The sequence below is a fragment of the Copidosoma floridanum genome, unplaced genomic scaffold, assembly GCF_036245765.1.
Source record: "Copidosoma floridanum isolate Cflo_tuat_1 unplaced genomic scaffold, Cflo_Japanese_pri ptg000030l, whole genome shotgun sequence".
In the NCBI taxonomy this organism is placed as follows: Eukaryota; Metazoa; Arthropoda; class Insecta; order Hymenoptera; family Encyrtidae; genus Copidosoma; species Copidosoma floridanum.
In genome coordinates, this window is record NW_028321907.1 from 16,162,319 (window position 1) to 16,185,508 (window position 23,190).

The following is a 23,190-nucleotide window of genomic DNA, read 5'->3' on the forward strand; positions in this document are numbered from 1 at the left end:
CTGACGCTCCGCTAAGCTAGCGCCGCAGTACCGCTATAAGCCGCTAACTAGTTTGTGTGTGTAGCTGTGTTTTTTACTATTTGTACGGTGCTCCTAAAATGTATATAGAAAAAAAAGACATTATTGTAGGCTGATGATTAATTTGCAGTACTTAGTAATGTTTCCATTGGATAATATATCTGACGTATGGGCACTGTTTTCGTATATGGATCATGATTATGTTGATAAAACAGAAATCCCGTCTGTATAGGCGCAGAGAGCAAGCTGCTCCGAACTCCGAAATATACTTAAGGACAATAAAACGAGGAGAATCCTTGTTGACTAGGGCTGAAAATGACTAAATAACGTGGAAATGGTTGCATTATCATTTATTAAGAAGTACATTGAAAAGTATACTTCTCAACAATTTTCAACGTACATCACGCATACAACAATAGATAAGTTTATTTATACGCAGGGTTAATTGAGCCCGTTTGTATTTTGGGCTACAGAAATCTCCTTGAGGAATCCTGACTTGTGATTAATTGATTATTAGACTGAACTAGTTCTACAGGACAATACTACTACTTCAATAACTAACTAAACCATGATTAATTTTTAATTCCTCGACCAGAAATCGTAGCGTGGCAGTCCTCTCTATGTAAGTATAGGTATTGGCTTTCGGTACTATACTAAAGTAATGCCAAATGGTCGATTTTATTAAACCATATAAATATCTATATTTTTGGAGGTAGACTTTTGGATAAAAAATAGATTTTAAACTTGCCGCAAACAGCACAAACCACGTTAACTTTTTATTATCTATTTATAAGATTAGTTGCGGCTGGTTTATAATTAATTAAATGGCTCTAATATAAGAAATAATAGTTATTTGGATCAGCGCCATCTAGCGTTGCGAATTTCTGAACTAAAAAGTGGCCCTAAACTTTTGAACCAGAGCTTAAGCGCGTAGAGCCATTTAGTCAGATATAAACCAGCCGCAACTTATGATAAAGCTATAAAATAAAAAAACAACGATACTTGTGTTTTTGGCGGCAAGTAAACAATCTATTTTCTACCAAAAAATTGACCTCCTACGTGTTTATACTTTTAAAGATAAATTTTCAAGCATAAGATAGACTTTTATCTTGCCGCCAAAAACACACATATCGTTATTTTTTTGTTTTATAGCTTGGTCATGAGTTGCGGCTGGTTTATAATTGACTAAATGGCTCAAATCTTAAATGCTCTGATTGAGAATTTTAGGAGCCACTTTTGGCCAAAAAATAAAGACCGCTAGATGGCGCTGATCCAAAATAATTATTGCTACTTGCAGTAAAGTTACTTTGTTAGTTATAAACCAGCCGCAACAAATCTAGTAGATAGATAATAAAAAGTTAACATTTTTTGTGCTACTTGCGGCAAGTTTAAAATTTATCTTTTACCTTAAAATCGACCTCCAAAACCATCAATATTCTACTTATCTAATATGGCTCATAAAATCGACGATATTTACAAAATTACAATACTCTTGACCTTTTACCATCAACTCATGTAAGCACAAATTAATCAGTCCAAAAGAGACAACCGAAGAAAAAAGGTCTGAAAAAGAAGCACAGTCACACGAAAAGTCTCATACAAGAATGGAGCATTGGATCTCACTTGATCAGAGAAGGTTGGGTTCTTTGTTTACTTATAACACCTAAAATTTACATCTCTGTAATAAATGTATTTTTCAATTAGTGAGATCCGATGCTCCATTCCTAGGAGACTCTTCGTGTGACTGCTTTTTTTTAAGACCTTTTTTCTTCAGTTGTCTCTTTTCAACTGATTAATTTACGTGTATATTTGATCGTGATTTACGATTTCTTTTGCTATGTTCATATTATATAAGTTAACTGTTTATTGGAAATCTAAAGTTGAAGGGCTGTTCTTTCATTAGTTAATGGTAAAAGGTCAAGAGTATTGTAATTTTATAAATATTGTCGATTTTATGAGCCATATAAGATAAGTAGAATATTGATAGCTTTGGAGGTCGATTTTTAGGTAAAAGATAAATTGTAAAGCAATTTAAATTAAGTGAGATCCGATGCTCCATTCGGCATTCCTAGGAGACTCTTCGTGTGACTGCTTTTTTTTAAGACCTTTTTTCTTCAGTTGTCTCTTTTCAACTGATTAATTTACGTGTATATTTGATCGTGATTTACGATTTCTTTTGCTATGTTCATATTATATAAGTTAACTGTTTATTGGAAATCTAAAGTTGAAGGGCTGTTCTTTCATTAGTTAATGGTAAAAGGTCAAGAGTATTGTAATTTTGTAAATATTGTCGATTTTATGAGCCATATAAGATAAGTAGAATATTGATGGTTTTGGAGGTCGATTTTAAGGTAAAAGGTAAATTGTAAACTTACCGCAAGTAGCACAAAAAATGTTATCTTTTTATTATCTATCTACAAGATGCGTTGCGGCTGGTTTATAACTAATAAAGTGACTTTACTGCAAGTAGCAACAATTATTTTGGATCAGCGCCATCTAGCGGTCTTTATTTTTTGGCCAAAAGTGGCTCCTAAAATTCTCAATCAGAGCATTCAGGATGAGAGCCATTTAGTCAATTATAAACCAGCCGCAACTCATGACAAAGCTATAAAACAAAAAAATAACGATACGTGTGTTTTAGGCGGCAAGTTAACAATCTATTTTATACCAAAAAATCGACCTCCTATGTGTTTATACTTTTGAAGATCAATTTTTGAGCATAAGATAAATTGTTAGCTTGCCGCCAAAAACCCACATACTGTTATTTTTTTATTTTATAGCTTCATCGTGAGTTGCGGCTGGTTTATAACCGACTAAATGGCTCTACGCGCTTAAGCTCTGGTTCAAAAGTTTAGGGCCACTTTTTAGTTCAGAAATTCGCAACGCTAGATGGCGCTGATCCAAATAACTATTATTTCTTATATTAGAGCCGTTTAATCAATTATAAACCAGCCGCAACTAATTTTATAAATAGTTAATAAAAAGTTGACGTGGTCTGTGCTGTTTGCGGCAAGTTTCAAATCTATTTCTTACCCAAAAGTCTACCTCCAAAAATATAGATATTCATATGGTTTAATAAAATCGACCATATGGCATTACTTAGTAGTAATTACTTCAATTACTACACATAACTTCACGTACATCTTACACCGTGCTTTTTTTACTAGAATGACAAAATCAGAGGCTGTAAAGTTACGTAGGTCGTGGTGGTAACGCCGCTTCAACTCGTGAGGTAATCTATACATTTCGGATCGGATCAACTTACCGGTTGAGCTAACTACAGTAGAATTAGTAGAACAGTAGAAGTAGAAGTAGACACGACATAACACGCTGTTCTGTTTGCTGTAGGTACCGCATTCCGCATTGCATCGCGTCAGGTCAGGTGTGGTGTGGACGTGCGTGACGCGTGTATACTATCCAGGTTGTATACCTATACTGCATCGAGTACCTGTAACTGCACGTGCATTTCTCTCCGGCTTTCTTTATCTCAGCTATGGATACTTATTTAAGTGTTCATTTTTTTTGTTGGAGATGACGTGCCTCGTCATATCTTTATTAATTGTTTTACAGCAGTGTATAATCGAAAGAGCGAATTGTTTTGAAGAATTGCCATTCAAACTCCAGTGGTCTTCTTGGTGAGTATATTTCATTTTCGTCTGGGTTCTGTTTACGATTTACTCTTCCTTTGTCAGAAAGTGAAAAACTTTCTCTCCAAGTAACCCAGAGGGGTATTGATTACTATGTACGTAGGGTGTAAAATTTTTCTCTTTTCGTTCGACAATGATGGACGACTCTGTATAGTAAAAAAGAACGTTTAGTTCTCGAGGACAAAGTAGTACTTACTAAACTTTCTTCGAAAATTTTCACAATCTTTATTTTCCCAGAAATTTTGAATTGCTATGGTTTCATTACATTTTTTTTTCTCTGCAATGATTGTACATTAATTTTCCGTCTACCGCAATGCAAACTACATTATCAAGCATTGAAAAATTTATGTATGTTTTGAACGTAATTTCAAAAAGCCTTGCTGTTGCCACATATAACTCGTATCTCTTACAATCAACGTTCGTTATCACTAAAATAGCTGTGTTCGGCCTAGCGACAAGACAAATAGCGATTCTCGGAGCGTTCCGAGGTACTTACTCCGCGTGCTGTAAAAATGTGTACATCTTTTGTAGCCGTGACTCTCTTTCATGTAATTAATTGTGTTGTATTTATATTTTTCAACAGTACGACTCACGAGAGTTCCGAGACAATTATTCCTTCAACGAGTACTCGATTGTAAAATAGTATTAACAAAATTTTTTTTTCGAATTGCTAAATTTCTCATTCTCTAAAAGTACTTGGAAAAGAGTTTCATTTTATTCATTAAAAAAAAAAAATGTATTTAATTTAAACTATACCCAGCCCAAACGTGACTCAGTAGCAGAGCTCAGTATATAGTCACAACACTCAAAACTTCCTGCTGCTGAGTAGCTGAGTGTCTATATTTATATAGATATACACGCAGCACATTGCCATGCAGCGTCACTCCCGGTTCTCGGTATCTATCTAATATGGATAAAATAAGTTGTAAATCATATTCACACCAGGTAATTAAAATAATAAATTAAAATAATAATAAAACAGGTAATTAAAATAAACATTTGAAAATCTTGCAATCCACGTGCGACCTGAGACTTTTCTACCGGAACCCCCTCATTAGTATATAATTTAAAATAATATTTTAAACAGTCCAATACCTTTTAAAATTTATAATACTTATTATTATTAGTTAAGTCGTGTACTGACCCTATACTTAATTTTTTAGGGTGGAAGAGCGAGAAGGCCCGCTAACGTTTTGGAAGTGGTTCTCCAAATTATTTTGAGGACAGACGAATTGACGAATTATACATCGATTAGGAGCAAAACAAGTTAAAACATACACATTATTGCTTCAGCATTCTGCCAGCGTGTAATGTAACCTAATAAAAGCGGAGCTTTTTGAATGTACTTGTTACAACATTATTTATCGGTGCAGAAATTAGTTTCTAACAAAGTGAAGTGAGGTAAGTTTTTCAATAATTTTTTAAAATTTGTGTTTATTTTCGCTATATCATTATTTCTTCGAGTCTCATGTTATGCTCTTTTTCTTTGTTCTGCAATACTACAGTCCTACAATTTCTAGAATGAAAATTGAGGAACCCTCAGTTATCAGAGTCGAGTAAGATTTTTTTTTTTTTGCAGATTATAGTTTGGAGCATTATGCTACTACCACTTTGGATTTAATCTCTGGAGCCTAGATTGTTTGTTCATTAAGAAAGCAATTTTTGTATCTATCTATCTACAGTGAACTATACGAGTATGTACTTGTCAGAAATTCTCTAACAATTGCATCTTACTGTTGAGTGTTGATGACTAATAACACACCATGTTTAAATTTAGGTATTCTTGTTACAAAAATGGGGGACAAAAATTGTTCACCTCCTCAGCAAGGCTTTAATGCCAATTTGATACCCCGTAGTGTTATGATTGAAAAAATGAGACAAGCTAACGAAAAAAAGAAATTAGTAAAAGAAAAAGAAGTGATTGAAAAAGCTCGAAATGAGGCAGCAGTTGATACACATAATCGTCTAGATTGTTTAAGTAGTTCATCTGATAGCAAGGAGATTGTTAGTAGAAGATCTGTTTTACAGGAACAGCTTTTTGCATTATCCATGTCACAAATGAAAGGTATGAATAATTCATCTTTTAACTTCGGATCCCATGACAATAAAGATTACAAAAAATTACTTAATTTCAGTACATCATCGTAACCATCAACATGCAAGTGATTTAAAAAATCGTCAGCATATGCAAGAAAAACAGAATTCCGCACATCATAAAAATAAAAACACAAGAAATAACAGAGAATATTCGAGAAAACAGAGTTCCGAAAATCTTGAAGACCGTCAGTTAAAATCAAGCTCAGAATCTCCTCAAACTTATTGCTCGAAAGAAAGTCATCAGCAAGATGTTCCAAGATCAAATTCATACCAATCAAGTAGTCGTCCATCTTACCGAGATAATCACATGAGCAGCAGATTTTCTCAAAATAATTGTAGACCTACACCGCGTCCAACACCATATTCTTTTTCACTTCCTAGTGGAATGTCAACTACAACAAGTTTAGAATCAAAACCTGTGGATACTGAAATATCTTTCTCATTGTTACGTGACAGACCTTTGCCAGATCCAAAGGAATTGTCTCCTCAACGTTCTACAGAAATAAACTCGTCTTCAGATTCTACACCAGATTCATTTAAGTCAGCTGTGGAAGAGCAGCAAGATCCAAAAATTTCCAGTAACTTTAAATCATCAACGCATTCACAATCCATCAGATCTTGTCGAAAAGCGTTATCAGCATCATCTGAAAAATACGACTCCCGTGCCTACGGTTTGAAATCAGCTTCATCATTAAAAAATAAGTTATTTCAAGATACGATTGAAAAGAAATCTGATAGATCAGCTACAGATTTTTCGGAAGATACGAAACAAGATAAACCGTATTACAGGAAATTATTTAGATCTCCCGTCAGAAGGGAAAAACCAAGATTGAGACTTTCAATGGGCGTGTTCCCCAATTCACCTGACTCAGAACCCAATCAATCGTCGTCCGAAAATTCATCTCCTCTGCAAGGTTGTAAGCTTAACCAAGAGATCTTAAAAAATATTTCTCCATCTTCAGACAGCTCCAATCTCTCTCAGCCTGCATCTAAAAAATTATCATTTACTGATAAATTAAAATTAAACCATACTGCAAATTCATCTTTGCAAAAGTACAAATCAATGCAGCTTGACGTTACCAATTCATCTTCAGTTTCCGATGAATCAGATTTTACTCAATCTTTCCAGGCTAATACACCTGATTCCCCATATTTAAAGACAAATAAAAAAATTTCTGCAAAGCCATGCAATGAAATGTCATCCGATTCGGAATCTTCTGTTCACTCGACCAATTTGAGCGATGTAGAAGAAGAATTACTTGCAAAAAAAACGAGTACTAGCGAAGGTTTACTCCATCTAAAAGCACCGGTAGGTAGCACTAAAAATCCAGATGATTTTTATCATAGTAATGGCGCAATGGAGCCCATAAATTGGAACGAGATTAGGAGCAATTTCAAGCCTTCTCCTGAAAATCATGAAAGAGTCATTCCCAGTAGAATTACAAAACCTAACCAATTGCTAGAAAAATATTCTACGGGCAAACCAGATGCTAATGTTGAATCTAAAGAATTCATTAATTTCGTAGACAATACAACCACTTACAAGACAATATTTGAAACTAAAGGTAACATAGAAGTAGAGCCGCGGGCAATGGATGACCCTATTGCCAAAATTCAAAGACTTATTAATTACGGTAGCATTTGGAATGTTTCTTATTTGCCCAAGGAGTTACAAGAAGTGTTCAAAAATAATTCACAGCAGTCGTCTAGTAACGTAACTCAAATAATTGATTACACTCAGAGTAGGAAGTCGTCCAAGTCCCTTCCTACCAAAACTGTTGAATCGGTACCAACAATGAAAGCAAAATATTCGGCCAAAAAGAATGTCTGTAGTGAAACCGCAAGGGCAACATACGAGACAATCGAGACGAAACGTGAATCTGATGAGATAACAGAATCTGGACCTATTGAACAAAATAATACGACACACTATACAGAATATACGGATGATATGTTCGATTTTGAGATTCCTAACTCTAATCATGACGTTTCTCGAGTTAGACCAAACCAACCGATTGATTCATCTGCTGTCATGATGAAAAAACCTATCCAAAGTCCACCATTCAACTCTACTGTTGATTCAAATGACACATTTTTGCTGAAAATTAGCGAATTGGATAATTCATTTACTGCAAAAGATCCTCAGTCGCCTGTAAAATTGAAAAATGTTGAAAATGAAGTTTTACAAAATAAGTTAGAGGTTCGGAAAAATTCCGTACCAAATTCTATCAATGATTCCCTTATTGATATAGAAAAACAACCATATGAAGTACCAAGTACTAGATATTGTAACAAATATGACAACGAATATTTTACTGATAAGGAATCTAATTCTGTTAATGGTGTAATAATTGATAAGGTCAAAAAGCAACCAGTTGAAAAACGCAATACTAAATATTATAATAAATTTGACGACGAATATTTGGCTGATGAGGAACCAATTCAAATACAAGAAATAATCATTCGAAAAAAGGAAACAGAAGAATTTTTGAAACCAGTATCCACACGATATTTCAAGAAAACGGTATCAGATAAACAAGACAACTATCCAAAAATCTCTCAGGTGTTCGAGAAAACTGATTCAAATCAATCAATTTCATCTAGTATTGAATCTGATGTTGAAAAAATCGAAGAAAAAGATGAGTCTGAAAAAATTGTTCTTGAAGTAGTCAAAGAAAAAGATGAGTTTAATGAAATCGTTCATGAAATAGTCGAAGAAATATATGAATCGGATGTCGTTCATGAAGTAATCAAAGAAAAAGATGAATCTGAAGAAATCGTATATGGAGTAGTTGAAAAAAAAGATGAATCTGAAGAAATCGTTCATGAAGTAGTCGAAGAAATATATAAATCTGAAGAAATCGTTCATGGAATGGTCGAAGAAAAAGATGAGTCTAAAGAAATTGTTCAAGGAGTAGTGGAAGAAAAAAAAGATTTGGAAGAAATCATTTGTGGAGTAGAGAACGTTAACTTGGATGAGTCAACATTATTAACTGAACAAAAGTTAAATAATCTAGACGCACCTAAATCAACTATTGAGATAAAATGTGACGAAGAAGATGATTACTCCATAAAAGAGCGTAATCCAAAGCAAGAATTTTTTAATTCTTTGGACAGTAACCCGAAAAGTAGCAGTGATAGCGATGTTGACAGTACAGATTTTTCCGAATCAAAATCATCGTCAGCCATTATCAAAGAGATAGAATATGATTCTGAAATGGATAAAATTGACAAAGCCATAAATTTGGCTTCTGAACAAAAGTCAAAAAACGTTGCATCACTTAATGACTCCTTGAATACTTGGGAAGAAAAATACGCTACAGAAATTGAATCTGTAGATTCTGACGAAGAATTTGATTTTGTTAACTTTGAAAACTTCCCCGTGCTACAGCAACTTATGGGTAGTGTCAAAAATGTTCAAAATTCGCTTATTAATCAGATGACTAATCATCAAGAAAATGACAATTTTGCGAATGTAAAAGCTATCGCAGATAAACGGTCGGTTCCGAGTTTATCGACTTTATTTGCTAAGAATAAAAACATTTTTGAGAACGTAAACCTTAACATGAACGACGTTCAAAAGAGCTTCTCAGAGTATAATAAATTATCAGTAATAAACGAAGACAAAAACATCTTAGAAGCTGAAACCAAAAGTGACTTAGAGCATCAGCAGATTAACGAAGCACCTGCTCGAGAGTCAAAAAAACAAAAAAATAAAATGGAATTGCTGAAAAAGATAAACGCTGTAAAAGCTGCCCAAAAACAGAACGAGAGTTCAGAGTTGAATAGCACTTTTCTTGGCAAAATAAAAAAACTCAATTTGCCCTTTTTTTAACATTAAGCGCAAGCTAGAGATCTGTGTGAATTAAGTACCTTTTATTTTTATTATTCTTACCATTCATTTTATTATTGCCCTCAGATAATCGTTCGATTGTAACAATTAGGAGAAAAAAAAAAACGATAAAAAATAGATTATACGCTTATGAGACAAATGATATTCTATTAGATTTTATTGATATTTCATTAATAGAAAGCATTGTTTATTAAGTATGATTCACTATGCTTCTCGCATTTTATCCAAAGAAACAATTTTCTATAAATGTATAAAGATTTGATATAAATCAATATTTTTTCAATATAGTTTTAGGTCAAACATTATTTTCATTCAGAATAATAGAGATTTTGTTAAGTAAATTATAGTTTCATTGGATTTTATTATTCAATATTAATTGCGATCGTGCTGATTAAAATCTGTTGAACTATAATTTAAAAACTAATTAAAAATTAAATTTGTTAACATACAAGTTACATTAAGTATTTTTGTTGTCGTAAGTCAGATGAAAGTTTTTTTTGTTGTATTTTCTAGGAGTTTTTTCAGATTCAAATACAATTTTTTTAACAAATAAGAGACAAACGAAAGTTCTCTGAAATAATTTATTCCAAAAATTTTCACTACTTACTGGTTACTTTCAAATCAAAATAAGCGAGCAGATCTACTGCTTTTCAAAATTTTTAATTCTAATACGTATCTACTTTTAATTAATGCTATGACATATGAACTGAAAATTTTGTGAAAGTTCAAGGATCAGTATATATTTAGAGAATAAGTATTGTACATTTTTTTAGTTAATAAGTATACTTATTTAATTATCAAAATAACCAAAATGTTACCATCAAATAAAGATATTACATATATAAATAAATAAATAGATGAATAAATATAAATATTTTTCTGTGGACCAGTTAAAAAAAAAGTTTATATTGTATAGTAAGATACACAATTTATATCAGAGAACTGTTATCTATTTGTATGTAATAATTGTTATTAGATAAGCCAATATTACGAATAAAAATTTTGCACATTTTCTATTACATAATTAGTAATTTCTTTTATCTTTTCATCAACTCGTAACACCATCTTCCCTTATTATTAAAAAAAAAAAATGTTTAGAAATCGAATTTACCGAATACCCAAGTCGCAAAGTAAAATGTTACTATTAGCGCAAAAACAGATTTAAATGTCACTAGGAGTAGCAGACGACTGGTGTCTTTTTTCCCTAGTTCAGTTGGATAGTGAATTACTCACACGAGAGAGCTGTAGTGTATTAATATTTATTTAATCAATTACTACTATTTTTACGATAGTATTGCTAACATTTTAATGTAAAAGTTGTTATAGCGTTATAAAGTTCCTAGTTTAAATCAAATTTTATAAAAATGGTAAGATGGTTTTATAAAAAAGGAACATCGTTTGATCTGTTAATTTCTATTTTTGGTGTTCTATTCTTATGTTACCTTTTTTGGAATTAGTATTTACCAGCGTTGTTGAATACTTATTTAGTTGGAACTTTTTGCTATAATAGCACTTCAATTTTTTATTTAATCTCCCAAGTAATAACTTTTAACAGTTAGTAATGTGTAGTAGGTTAATAAATTTATTTAATTGATTACTTAGGAAAATTCTTACCTTGAATAAATTTGTACCCTTTTAACGATTCAGCAAAATCCAGAAGAGGATACTGAGTGGAATGACATCCTCAGGGCAAAAGGAATCATTCCTGAAAAGAAAAAAGATGCAGAGGTTACAGAAGAACAACTAGTTCAGATGTTGGAAAATACAATCTGTGAAAAAACTGGAAAAGGTTTAAAAAAAATTTCTTTGCATTTTGGTACATTTTTTAACTATAAAGATTATGTTTTTTTTTTAGTACAAGTAAATTTAGAGGATAAAACTTTGGATGAGCTAGATGAACTTGAGGATGAGGAGGATGAGAGGATATTACTTGAGTATCGCAACAAGAGAATAGCTGAAATTCAGGAATATGCCAAAAAAGCAAAGTATGGAGATGTCAGGGAGATATCTGCACAAGATTACGTTCTAGAAGTTAATCAAGCTGGCGAAGATGTTTGGGTGGTCTTGCATTTGTATAAATCCGGGTAAATAATCAGTATACTCCATAAACAGTTATACTTCAATTAGATACTGCTAATGTTTTCATTGAATTACACTTACATTAATGTTCTAAAGGATACCTTTGTGCACACTAGTCAACCAGCATTTGTCATCATTGGCAAAAAAATTTCCAATGACTAAGTTTTTAAAGAGTATATCAAATACATGCATTCCCAATTATCCTGATGCCAACTTGCCCACAATATTCATCTATAAGGATGGGAGTATGGAAAAACAGCTTGTTGGTCCTATTGAATTAAGAGGCATGAAGCTCACAGAGCCAGGTTTGTCTTTTATTATCATATAAAAACTGCATTTTTTCAAAATTAGATACTAATTGATTTCTGAATCATATTTCTCAGAATTGGAATGGATGTTGGGAAAAGTTGGAGCTGTGCCCACAAAAATTAAAAACGATCCCAAGCCAAAGGTGCGAGATGTACTCTTTGCGAAATTGGGGGTGGACAAAGATTGCAATGACGATCTCTCTGATGATAATGACTGGTAGCCTGGGAAACATACCGTCATGCAGATTTTATTGAGTGTTATTGAAAAGAAAAATCAATTTTGTTTCCTAAAGTTTTAATCATAGCATTACGCTAATTGTTTCTGTACTAATAAAGTATTTGTTTTTGTATGTATACATTAACTCGATCTATTTAAAAGACTAAATAATTTTTTAAGTGACTTGAACATTTGCTAATGAAATAAAAAATCAATTTTCAATTGTAATTAAAGATTTTTCTTTTTTCATCTCATTTTCATCGACACATTTTATATCTGTATTATCCAATCAAATAAAAAAATAATAACATCCCACTTCTTCCTATGTGAAATGTACGTAATAATATATTTTGTAAACGAGCTGTAAGCCTGCATACTTAAAATAAGCAGTATTTATCGTATGTTTACATTGGGTGTTTTAAATACAACACATTGTATGTGTACCCAATATTTGATGGCTCAATTTATTTACATTTTAAAGCATTTAAGTACAATCCAATATAGTCGTAACTCAGCTCAGCAACAACTAGCAGACCTATAAATACAAGTAAGTAGCGTCTTTTGTTTTGAAAACGCGCGAGCAAATTCAATATGTATACATGTATATACTGCGCTCACAAAAGTCGTGTGTGTTGTCGTGTTGTGTCCTTGTGTCCTTGATGTGGTCTCAACTTAAAACGCGTTCGTTGCTCACTTTGCGCGCGGAAAGGATAGGTGGCACGTATAGCACACCACACAAAGCGCTTGCTAAATAAATTACATTTCATAGACATGTGATGATTAGGAATTGTTTCGCAATCCTGGATTTTGCTCGAAACATGGAGACGTGAGGGTCGAAGATATATTACCTCGTTTTTCACAATACAAGAGTTCATGCATACAACTGTTCCTCCAGACGACGTCGAGCAGGTAAGATGTTTTTTTTTCGTACTTTGTGTATTATACACATTGTATGCAAGATGAAGGTCACATGAACACATATATATACAGTAATTGCTAAATTGTTTCGTGTGTGCTTGCCAAAGGGCTACCGTAGTTTTGTTTTTCTTGGCGTAGACACGGAGATGTTCACATCTGTCACGCGCATTGTGTATCTTCTCCCTCTCGAATGTTGATGCATGTTTTGTTTTGTTTTTTTCTTTTTTTTTTTTTTTTATAATAAATTACCCTACTGCAAAATTTGGGACCTATGTGGTGTGTGCATGTGATTACTTAGCAACTAAAGTATACAAGTATGTCGGCGTGCGCGGTCTGCAGACGTCGCCCTAACCGGCCGTCGTCGGCCATTTGCATCAACAAGTGGTCGGTGGTTGTGAATTTTACGATGTTTCCTGCAGTTTTTTTTATGTGTGCACCCCGATTTTTACCTTTAATTTCAAAAATAAAATCCCGGCTCACCCTGTCTTTAAGGTACTCCTATTCAGAGGTAGTGGTAAAAAAAGGCATATCTTTGAATCGAATAAAAAGTTGACGATCCTACGATGAATTAATTACAGATATGGAGTTTCAAAATATTGGAAAGTATGAGTGTAGAAGCTCAATGAATTACTTCTCTGGAGGAACAGTTTATGATACGTCAGTTATATACGAGAATCCGGTTTGTACCAACACGAATTTCACGAGTCTCCAGATTAATAGACAAAATGAATTCCCAATCGATTCCATCACTCATCTCGATGATGATGAGTTCAATAATCATGTTGATTCAAATGTTACCCGTCATGTTGGTCCTCAAATGACCAATACTCTCACGAGAACAGAGAAGTTTGAATCTTTACCATATCATTCTAGTCAGAACAATCGAGCTAACGTTTCAAACTTTTTTGACCCAGTCTCGGGTAATTTTAACCATCAAATTGGTAATTATTTCAATGGCTCGCTATCCTTGCCCAATGCTATCAATAACTTTGCGAATCGTAGCTTGTCAGTGGACGTAAATACAACTGATGAAGAAGGAAGGGAAGTTTTTTCTCAATCATCTTCTTTACCTTCTACCGTATCCATCTTAAACTCATCCAGTGATAGCAGTTGGCAAGAAAGCAATGAATCTTTCAATGCTAGTCCATCCACCACTGCGAGGTCTTTGTCCAACTCCAGACTTACACATAGGAGAAAACAAACCCACGTTATCATAGACGATTATTCCCTTGAAATGCCAAACGAAGATAATGGTACTGCAAGTTATGAAACTAAGGGGGATGCATTTTCGTGTGAAAATGACAAGCGATTTGGACAAGTAAAGATGAAAAGTATCTTAAAAAGCAGGAAACCTATTTATAATAATAGTAACAATAATAATAATGATGATGATGATAATGTTCATCATAGAAATTTGTTTAGCTCTAACAGTAAGTTGTGTTCAAACGACAAAAGAAGTATTGCAAGTTCCAGTATGAATTTCAGTATAGAAAAAATCAGTAATAACTTGCCAGTCAGTACACCTTTCAACTCACTGCAAATTGGCACAGAGTTTACGCAACCAAATTATTTGGATTATGTGCCATCATTTGAAAAAATTGATACTGACACGGAAAAGTTGATTACTCCAAATATTAATCTGAGTGCATATCAAATTGCCAAGGCTTCTCAAGTAAAACTTGCGCAAGCGAAACAAGTAGACCATAGTGGGATAGATATTAGTTTTCCCAATGAAAATGGCAATTTATCAACTTCTGAGATTGCAGAAAAAGCACTTTGCTTAAAATCTGCATATTATTCTGCAAAATTTGACTATGAGAATATTTTCAATACATCCAATGAAGCCATAATAAATGAAGTATTTTTTGATGAAACTTCAGCATATAAAGGAATCGAGCTGGATCTCAGTTTTCGAATCGGTAAAGTGCGCGTGGAACCTTACCAGCTTCCACACAAGGCTTTCAATTCAGTGTCATTGATGGAAAGTTTGGACGAATTGGAGCGCTTTGGAGGAATCACAGGAGAAAACGATACCGAAAAGAAATATTATAAAATTCCATTTGCCAATTGTGAATCCGTTCAAACTTACGAAGACAGTAGATATAATCAACAGAAGCTGTACCAACGCACAAATATTGTAAATTTGAGTAGTACTTGTGAGTCAGATGATCCATCAAGCGAAGAAACTGTTACAAGTTCAGAAACTGAAAACAATCAACCTTTGCTATCTTTGAAAATCAAAATCAAACGAATCGCCAATAACAAAAAGAACAAATTTGTTATTGATAATTCAATTGAACCATATGTGTACGTTAATGATAGAAAGATTATGAATAAAGCTAATAGAAATACGCAGAGGTAAAAATTTACAACTGATGGATTCGATTGTAATTGTAATTTAGGATAAGAATAATAAGTATAATACCTACTTTCAGGTATCAATGCGCCGACTGCTTGGAAAAATTTAGAACCAAGAAGTTGTTGATAAGCCATGTTTCTGCATATCATAAAGGTGAGACTTTACAAATAACGAATGAGTCAAAGTTGTATAAAATATATTTTCTATCAAGGGCCATATGACACCGAGTGCGATGTCTGTCATATGAAATTCAAAAGAAGCTCTGCGCACAAGCCACACCTGCCTTGGTGTGAGAGATACAAGAAATTCAAATGCAATTTGTGCTCCAAAGAGTATTGGTAAGAATAATTTTTTTTTTTTTTTTTTTTGTAATAATTAGGTTTTTATTTTCATTTGGTGATTAAAAAAAATATGTATTATTTTAGTTATAATGCTTCTCTTCAAAAGCATTTAAAAACCCATGAAAAATTATTCAATACCGAGTCATACTTTGACCAGAAGCCAATGGATTATTTAACATTATACAATATTACTGAGTATTGATAGGTAAGCCACAAAATTTATGGTGTAAATAAATTTTAGACTACGAGAAGATTTATTCAAGTTACTTAACAAACTAAGGTCTAAGTAAGAGCCTGATGAATCAAAGAAAAAATACACTCAAGTTGTTAAGAGGCACATTGGTTAAGGATAGCACATTATCTTGAAAGCTAGGACAAAAAATTACTCACCGCGGGTCAAACATCTGGATTAAATTTTTTTAACGTTTTTATTTTAATCTTATATTTTCAGTAAAAATTTTATCAAGCCATTTACAGAAAATAACCCGGTTAAAAGCATAATGTTATTTTTATCTTGAAATTTCAAAAATTTTTGCTAAACGTCACTATAAGTATTACAATTTTTTAATTATATTAATTCAAGCTAGATCTGAAAAATCTTTAATTTTTGAAGTTTTTCAAGATCTACTTTTATTTTCACGTTGGTATACAGTTTTAATACAACTTTTTATACTCATTTTGTAGTTTCTTTATTCTTTTGATAATCTCAAGTTTGACAAGTTTTTATTTCACAGAGTTTAGAAGTATTTATAAAAGTACAATAATTGTTCTGAACAAAAAAATACATATCAAATCATGAAACATGAAAAAGTTGCTCTTTTATAACGATAATTTTAGTAACGAGTCTCATAAATGTGCCATTAAATTATGCTTTAGGTGCCAATTTTAGAATTTATAAATGTTGAAGGTTTATTTTGTAAAAATTACTTTCAATTAGAAACTTTAAGAGTCTAAACTAAATAAATAATGATAATATGTACCAAATCTTACGAAAAATCACCATTTAGCATAAAAAAGCTCAGATCTCACGTATATTTATAAGTGTAATTTTTTTCAATGCTACATTGTATTTTGCAACTAGAATATTTTTTAGCAAACATTATAAAATGTTAATTGAACAAAATGTTAATAAAAAAAAAAACTATAATCAATTGACAGCCATTTATTTCATATTGCCTTATAAAGTTGCAACCAGACGAGTCACCACTTGAAATTACCTCCCCAAGTTGATGAGTGTGTACAAAAAAAAAAGGTTTATTACGGAGACCATTAGTTAAGTTGTACAAGAGAAAAAAGAATTACGCTCTCGAAGTACTTGGATGAAAAAAAAAATTACAGGCAACAGTTGGAACCAATGAAAACGATGGTGAGTTGTGATAATGAAAATTCATTGTCTTGTCAACAATGCGCAGTTACATGTCCCAAGTCTAGGGTGTCTTATAATTTAATCAAAACGGAGGCATGGGTGGGTACTTATATATGAGATCAGCTATACTTGTACATATCTTATTCTCGATTTATCACTTAAAGCGTATATAACATGCATGATAGCAATGCACCTACATAAATATACACTCGCTAGGGATATCTATGCACACGTGAAGGGGAATAGTAGAGCAAATTAATGCCGATTCGATACCGATACCGATCAAAAAAGTGGTTGAAAAAAAAAACTTTTTTTCGATTTTTTTTGTATTTCCTTTGTAGAATTGAAATTCATGTGGCGATAACATTTGGCACAGCGTCTCTAACAGTTGAATCATCGGAAGGTATTTTTTTTTTTTTTAATTCTTTCAGCGTGAATTGTTTTGACCACCAGATAGTTCACAAAAACACCAAACCACGTATACCACTCTCGGACTAAAAGTTCATCGACCAAACAATGTATTGCGAAAAAAATATTTTTAGCTCAGAATTTCCCTGCATGCCCTCCTCTTACAAACGCAGTTGTCCTTGAGCTGCTTACAATTTCGCGAGACTCAACCATCGGATCCAACATAAATGTACTACAATTGGTTGTACTGATCGAGGTACTAAATACTTTTTCCTATTCACCGTTCATCAAGGTATCATATATTTACAATAACACGATTAAAGACGCTCACATCGTATACAAATCACACATATGGGCCATTTAATATGTACACTGAGAGAAAACAAATGATAAAAAAATTATAGAGAATGTTCCAACAAAAATTACCAATTTTCAACAGTCAATCGGATGCAAGGTGGCAAAAAAAAGGAAAAAGTTATCATTGATTTAACAGTAAAAATCATTGATTTAACAGTTAAAATCAGGATCGGTTGATAAATCTTACTTTCCCGCATATAGAAAGTTTTACTGTTCGAATGATAATTTTTACTGTTAAATCAATGATAACTTTTTCCTTTTTTTGCCACCTTGCATCCGATTGACTGTTAAAAATTGAAAATTTCTCTAGTCACGCGCGCGCACGCGAGGAGTAAGTACGCAGTTAATATTGTATGATAAAGTGCCCTCAAAAATGTGGAAAAGCTTAACGAATCGAGAGGCTCGAGAGAGTCATAGTTACACGTGGTTGACGAAAGTCTGTACTGGAAAATAATGAATCGGAAAGTATAGAGAGGAGTTAGGAGGCTTGAAAGGCTTAAATTGCGTTCTCCATTCGCGCGCTCTCTCTCTCCTTTGTTGCGATCGAAGCAGACTAATGAATTGGATGAACAAGCGCTAGGAGTATGTATAATCGACGGCTACAGGTATACACACACGTACGTATATTGTATCGATTGATACGCTGATCTATCGTTCTCTCGACAAGTACCTACCGTATACACCACCTATATATTATACACACACGAGTGTATTGTCCTTATCACTGAAAACTGGCTCTTCTCCGGCGCCCCCGATTTCATCTACTTTGGCTTGTGTCGATATTTATACTATTATGGATACTTCGGTACCTGACCGACTTAGAGAGAGGAAAAAAAAAAAAAAAAAAAAAAAAAAATTGTACACGTATTATTGACGTGAAAAATTAGTCGAGGAAAAAACAAGGCATTCTCGGGCAGTGCGATTTTCCTCCTCGGTGCATGGTCCGTTTGACATGGAAGTAAGGAAAAGTTGAAAATATATACACTGATGTGTATATTTTCGATCCTTCTCTCATTATCGGTACCAAAAAAACAATACATATATAAAGTATTAAATCTTAGATCGTTCAACAAGTGGATTTTAAAAATGCCAGAGACGGGGCAAAGGATATAGGTACTTACCTCTCATTCATTTGATCTCAAAATACGCTAATCCTCGTACAACCCCTCCTCTCGGGTGCTTCATGCAGTTTTTCTACTGGATTTCAACGATAGCAACAAAAAAAAAATTAACGATTTCACGACCTCCCCTCCCCCGTGCCAAATAGCTCACTTTTATCGTTCCAATTTCCCATATGTATTAGTTTGCCGTACGTCATCGGTTGCATATACGTGGGTATACGGACGTGCGCCGCAAAAGTCCCAGTCGTATCTTGCCTCGGTTTCCCCCCAGCTTCGCCCCCATCGACCCCACAAACGTGGCATCAAAAGCCAAAACCCTCGACCGCCCCCTTCCGAGAGAAAGGCACGTCCCCGTACATGGTCCATCCGACTCCATCTGGCGGCTGGCTCCATGGAGAGACGTGCATGCACACACACACACACGTTTGCGCGCCGGCTCCAGAGCCGTGGGAGCCTGGAGAGGGTCGGGGGCGGCCAGCTATATAGCCGATGCGGGAGATAACCCAGCGAGCGAGCGGTGCGCCAGTAGTCGCCCAGTCGTTGCCGCGGGCGTAGACCCGGACAAAAGTAAGAGAGAGAGAGAGAGAGAGACACGGGGCGAGATCATCATCATCATCATCATCAATCCGGATGGTGGGTCCGCGTTGCGCTTCGTCGTCTTGCTGTACTCTTTGTAGCCCCCTTCGGAGCGGCATGTAAGACATCAGAGCCGCCCAAGCGCCCCAGGAAGGACCCCGTGCCATCATCCCGAGAGTACACTGTGTGTGTGTGTGTACACCCTCCGGCTGGTATAACCCCGGCAACGAAAAACTCGGTGCCCGTGTGAGCGCGCCTCTTCACCCGGGATCTCTCGGGGAAGGAGCACTTGATGCTTTCTTCGTAAAACGTGGCAGAAACAAACAACAACAAAAAAAAAACTCGGCTGTATACACGACGGATTGTTCGGCGGGGGGGGGTGTGTGTTTGTGTGCGCGTGTGCCAGAGCAGTGCCGGGGAATCTGGAAAAGAAAGTGCACCCGCACCTGCAGCATCCTCGGCACCCCGATCCCTCCCACCCACTCAAATAAATAAATAAATATACACACACACACTCGCGTATCATCAATCGTCAGCGTGCGCGTGTGCGTCGTGTATTCACAATATATATACATGTACACACGTATTCCGTGACATCGATGCGTATCGCGTGACACGGTGTACGCGCGCACGAGCACACTCTTGGATCCACCTCCGCCTCCTCCTCTCTCCGCGAGCCAGCGTCCTCCCCTCGGTCCAGCTCTCCTCCGCCGGTGCATGCCCCGTCAGTGATGGTGCGTTGAGTACCCAAGAGGAGCAGGGAGTTTGTGCGCGTAAAGCATCCCTTGCCCAATTGTTGCTCGGCCGAGGAGGACAAGGGAAAGAGGGAGCCCATGTGGACGTCGGGTCGAAGGGGTCGCGGTGGCGCGCAACCTCGCCGGGATGATAGCTGAGGTGGCGAGGGGGACCGATCCTGGGGTTGCTCGTCGTCCCTGCAGGTGCTGCCACAACGGAGCTGTCGTCGACCGGGTGGCCAGGTAAGGCGGCTCGGACGCTGACTCGTACTACTGAATTTTCGGTGCGTGCGGTGGAAAAAGAAAATAATGGTTTTTCCTTTCCTTGGCTCGTGTATCTGCTGCATTGGGTGTGTTCAGGGTGGATTCAACGGGGAGAGGAGAGATGGAAAGCTGTGCTGTGTTGTGGGTTCGATGGGAATACGGGGGCTACGTATACAGGAGTTGTGCGTAACTCCTCGTCGTAGGAGGAGGCTGCGCACACGGGAAGGAGGACGTGCTCGGACGTCCGCTCGTGTCTATTATATATACACTTTGGGTAAGGTGAGAGGCTTTTGGCCTTTGAGGGATCGTTCGACGGGTGCATATTCGTAGCTCAAACCTTTTTTTTTTTTTTTTTTTTTTTTTTTCGCTTGGGGCTCGAAAAAAAAAATCGATATCACCTCCCCCCCCCATGTACTTCCTTCTCATTGAATCGACAAACTCTCTCCGTGGTGAATTCACTTCGACAACATTTTTATTTGCTTACATTTACGCATAATAGGCTTCGCAACTTTTTCTATTTTCGTTTAATAAATAAGCGCATGAGCCTTTTTTTTTTCACAGCCGTTTTTGTGCTATTTTTGTTTTCTCTTTTTGCTGGAATTCAACTCTGCAAATGCAATGTGACTGTAAAAAACCATCCTCGCCGGTGACAGTATTACAAAGGAGCTCGATGTTTTTGTCGGCAACACTCGGGCTTGGGCCGCAAAAGGAAAAACAAACCATGCGATACCAGAGCGTTGGGAAGCGAATACTAAAATATTCGGGAAAAGCACGCGGGTGCGGGGGACAAAGGAGCCCACCGCTGTGACGTGATTATCTTTAATTTGTTCATAACTCGACGCTGAGAGCCTTCGTTGGCTCCCCGTTACGATAATTAGCCGCTGCGTTCGCGTTGGAGCTTTTTTCGCCACCGCGTTAATTTGCCCTTTTTTATTCGTTTCTTTTGTTTGCACACTCGGAGCTTCTCTCTCATTGCTCACGCTCCCATGTGTCTACAAAGAGAGTCTACTATAAATACAACGTATTATTTTTATACTCACGTCCATACACATACATACGGAACAGTAGAAAATGTTTCATTGAGTTATATACCCTCGCTGTTGTATGGTAGACAAAGAAGTATACAGGAGCTCTCCTATGGCGTTCACCGATGCACGTGTTGCGAGCGAGATGTGTCCATCCGTGATATTATTTTTTTCTGGGAGAAATTTTGCAAAACAAGAGAAGGAAAATGAGGTGGGACATCACATTGCATATATTTCCCGGTTCATCCACGAGTGCCATTTTTGTTTGTTTTTCATCCGTGCGATCAACACGGGTTATGGGGTGCAGGAGAGGGAGAGTGTGTGTACTTGAACTCCGCCATCGTATGCTTTCGGCTCTTGCATCGGTTTATCGATTATCATCGGGGGTGACGTGAGTGCTGGTTTATTTATATACTCTCGGTATTAAAAGTGATGATGTTTTCCTGTACGCGCACACTTTACAATGCCGTAAATTCTTGTTTCTCTTATTTTTGCAAAATTTACTTTGCAAACACAAAGCAAAGTTACCGCGAACGAAACGGAGCGTTTTTGTACTAAAAGTGGGGCTCAATGTGACACCCCCCGATTAAGAGCGTCTATAAACGTCCCGCGGTACACGACGATCTCCGGCGGGAAAATAGAAAAACACAAAGCTGTCCGGATGGCAATAACGGAGGGAAAAAAATCAATATCCACCCCGTGCGCGGGTAGGACGATACCTCCTCCAGTTGTATTATAAAAATAGAGCCACCACCATGTGTTGCGATGGATTTGGAATCGTCCCGTTTCATCAGCGCACTAATGACGGGTCATAAGTGACGTGACGTTACACATTTGAGTTTCCATCACGTCCAAACAGCCTGTGATTCCCGGCCACAGGGAAGAAAGCGACGCAGAAGCGATGTGTTTTGGTATTTTTCTCTATACGACAAAAGGGAGGGGGTCGATCAAAACCGTCACACGTGCTCCTCGGCACCATGACATACAAACACAGGCAGTATTGACTTTTGCGTTTTAATAAATACTCGGTTATCTCTCTCCAGGCGTACTCTGTGCAATTAATAAACGAGGGGCGATGTATACATTCTCGCATCGGTGGACATGGCTTGTGCTTCCCAAATGTTTCTTTTCCCGGCGCGTGTACTGTGGCATAAAATGAGAAAGGAAAAGTCGACTATACATGACTGTGCCTTTTTTTTGTCCTTTTCTTCCTCGCAAAGAGTAGTACTCAATATCTCGGGGCTGCATTCAAGAGGGGGAAATCGAAGATGGGCAAGACCGATCATTCATGCCCCCTCCCCCCTGATCTCTTTGGCTGGGATTTTTTTTTCCATAGTACGTAATATGTTGCCTTTCTCTGTTTGACGCGCGAACGAATAGCTGTGTTTGCCACACATGAATAGCGTAAGTGTATGTGTGAGTACATGTTGGGAAAAAAGCTGGATTTTCTCGTTATCCCTGCCCTATTCGTATACATATTATACTCGTGTGGGTTTGTGTTC

General features: G+C 36.0%; 3 protein-coding genes across 4 annotated transcripts; all 3 read left to right on the forward strand.

Annotated features, from left to right (window-relative positions):
• Nucleotides 1-3,190: 3,190 nt before the first annotated feature.
• Nucleotides 3,191-10,614, forward strand: LOC106639606 (uncharacterized). The gene is made up of 6 exons (XM_089596706.1): nucleotides 3,191-3,250; nucleotides 3,367-3,653; nucleotides 4,829-5,066; nucleotides 5,245-5,359; nucleotides 5,443-5,730; nucleotides 5,801-10,614. The coding sequence occupies exons 5-6, from the start codon at nucleotides 5,460-5,462 to the stop codon at nucleotides 9,595-9,597; spliced, it is 4,068 nt and encodes a 1,355-aa protein (XP_089452832.1). The 5' UTR covers nucleotides 3,191-3,250; nucleotides 3,367-3,653; nucleotides 4,829-5,066; nucleotides 5,245-5,359; nucleotides 5,443-5,459; the 3' UTR covers nucleotides 9,598-10,614.
• A 237-nt stretch (nucleotides 10,615-10,851) lies between these two features.
• On the forward strand, nucleotides 10,852-12,403 carry viaf (viral IAP-associated factor). The gene is made up of 5 exons (XM_014353329.2): nucleotides 10,852-10,982; nucleotides 11,263-11,404; nucleotides 11,471-11,699; nucleotides 11,791-11,999; nucleotides 12,078-12,403. The coding sequence occupies exons 1-5, from the start codon at nucleotides 10,980-10,982 to the stop codon at nucleotides 12,221-12,223; spliced, it is 729 nt and encodes a 242-aa protein (XP_014208815.1). The 5' UTR covers nucleotides 10,852-10,979; the 3' UTR covers nucleotides 12,224-12,403.
• Nucleotides 12,404-12,934: 531 nt separating this feature from the next.
• On the forward strand, nucleotides 12,935-16,967 carry LOC106639628 (uncharacterized). 2 transcript variants are annotated; one of them, XM_089596507.1, is made up of 6 exons: nucleotides 12,935-13,128; nucleotides 13,716-15,495; nucleotides 15,573-15,649; nucleotides 15,708-15,834; nucleotides 15,922-16,042; nucleotides 16,118-16,967. In XM_089596507.1, exons 2-5 carry the CDS (start codon nucleotides 13,718-13,720, stop codon nucleotides 16,037-16,039), a joined length of 2,100 nt encoding a protein of 699 aa, XP_089452633.1. In that variant the 5' UTR covers nucleotides 12,935-13,128; nucleotides 13,716-13,717; the 3' UTR covers nucleotides 16,040-16,042; nucleotides 16,118-16,967. The 2 variants fall into 2 exon arrangements, with proteins under 2 accessions (XP_089452633.1, XP_014208814.2); XM_014353328.2 differs by having other exon boundaries at nucleotides 15,922-16,967.
• Nucleotides 16,968-23,190: the final 6,223 nt, after the last annotated feature.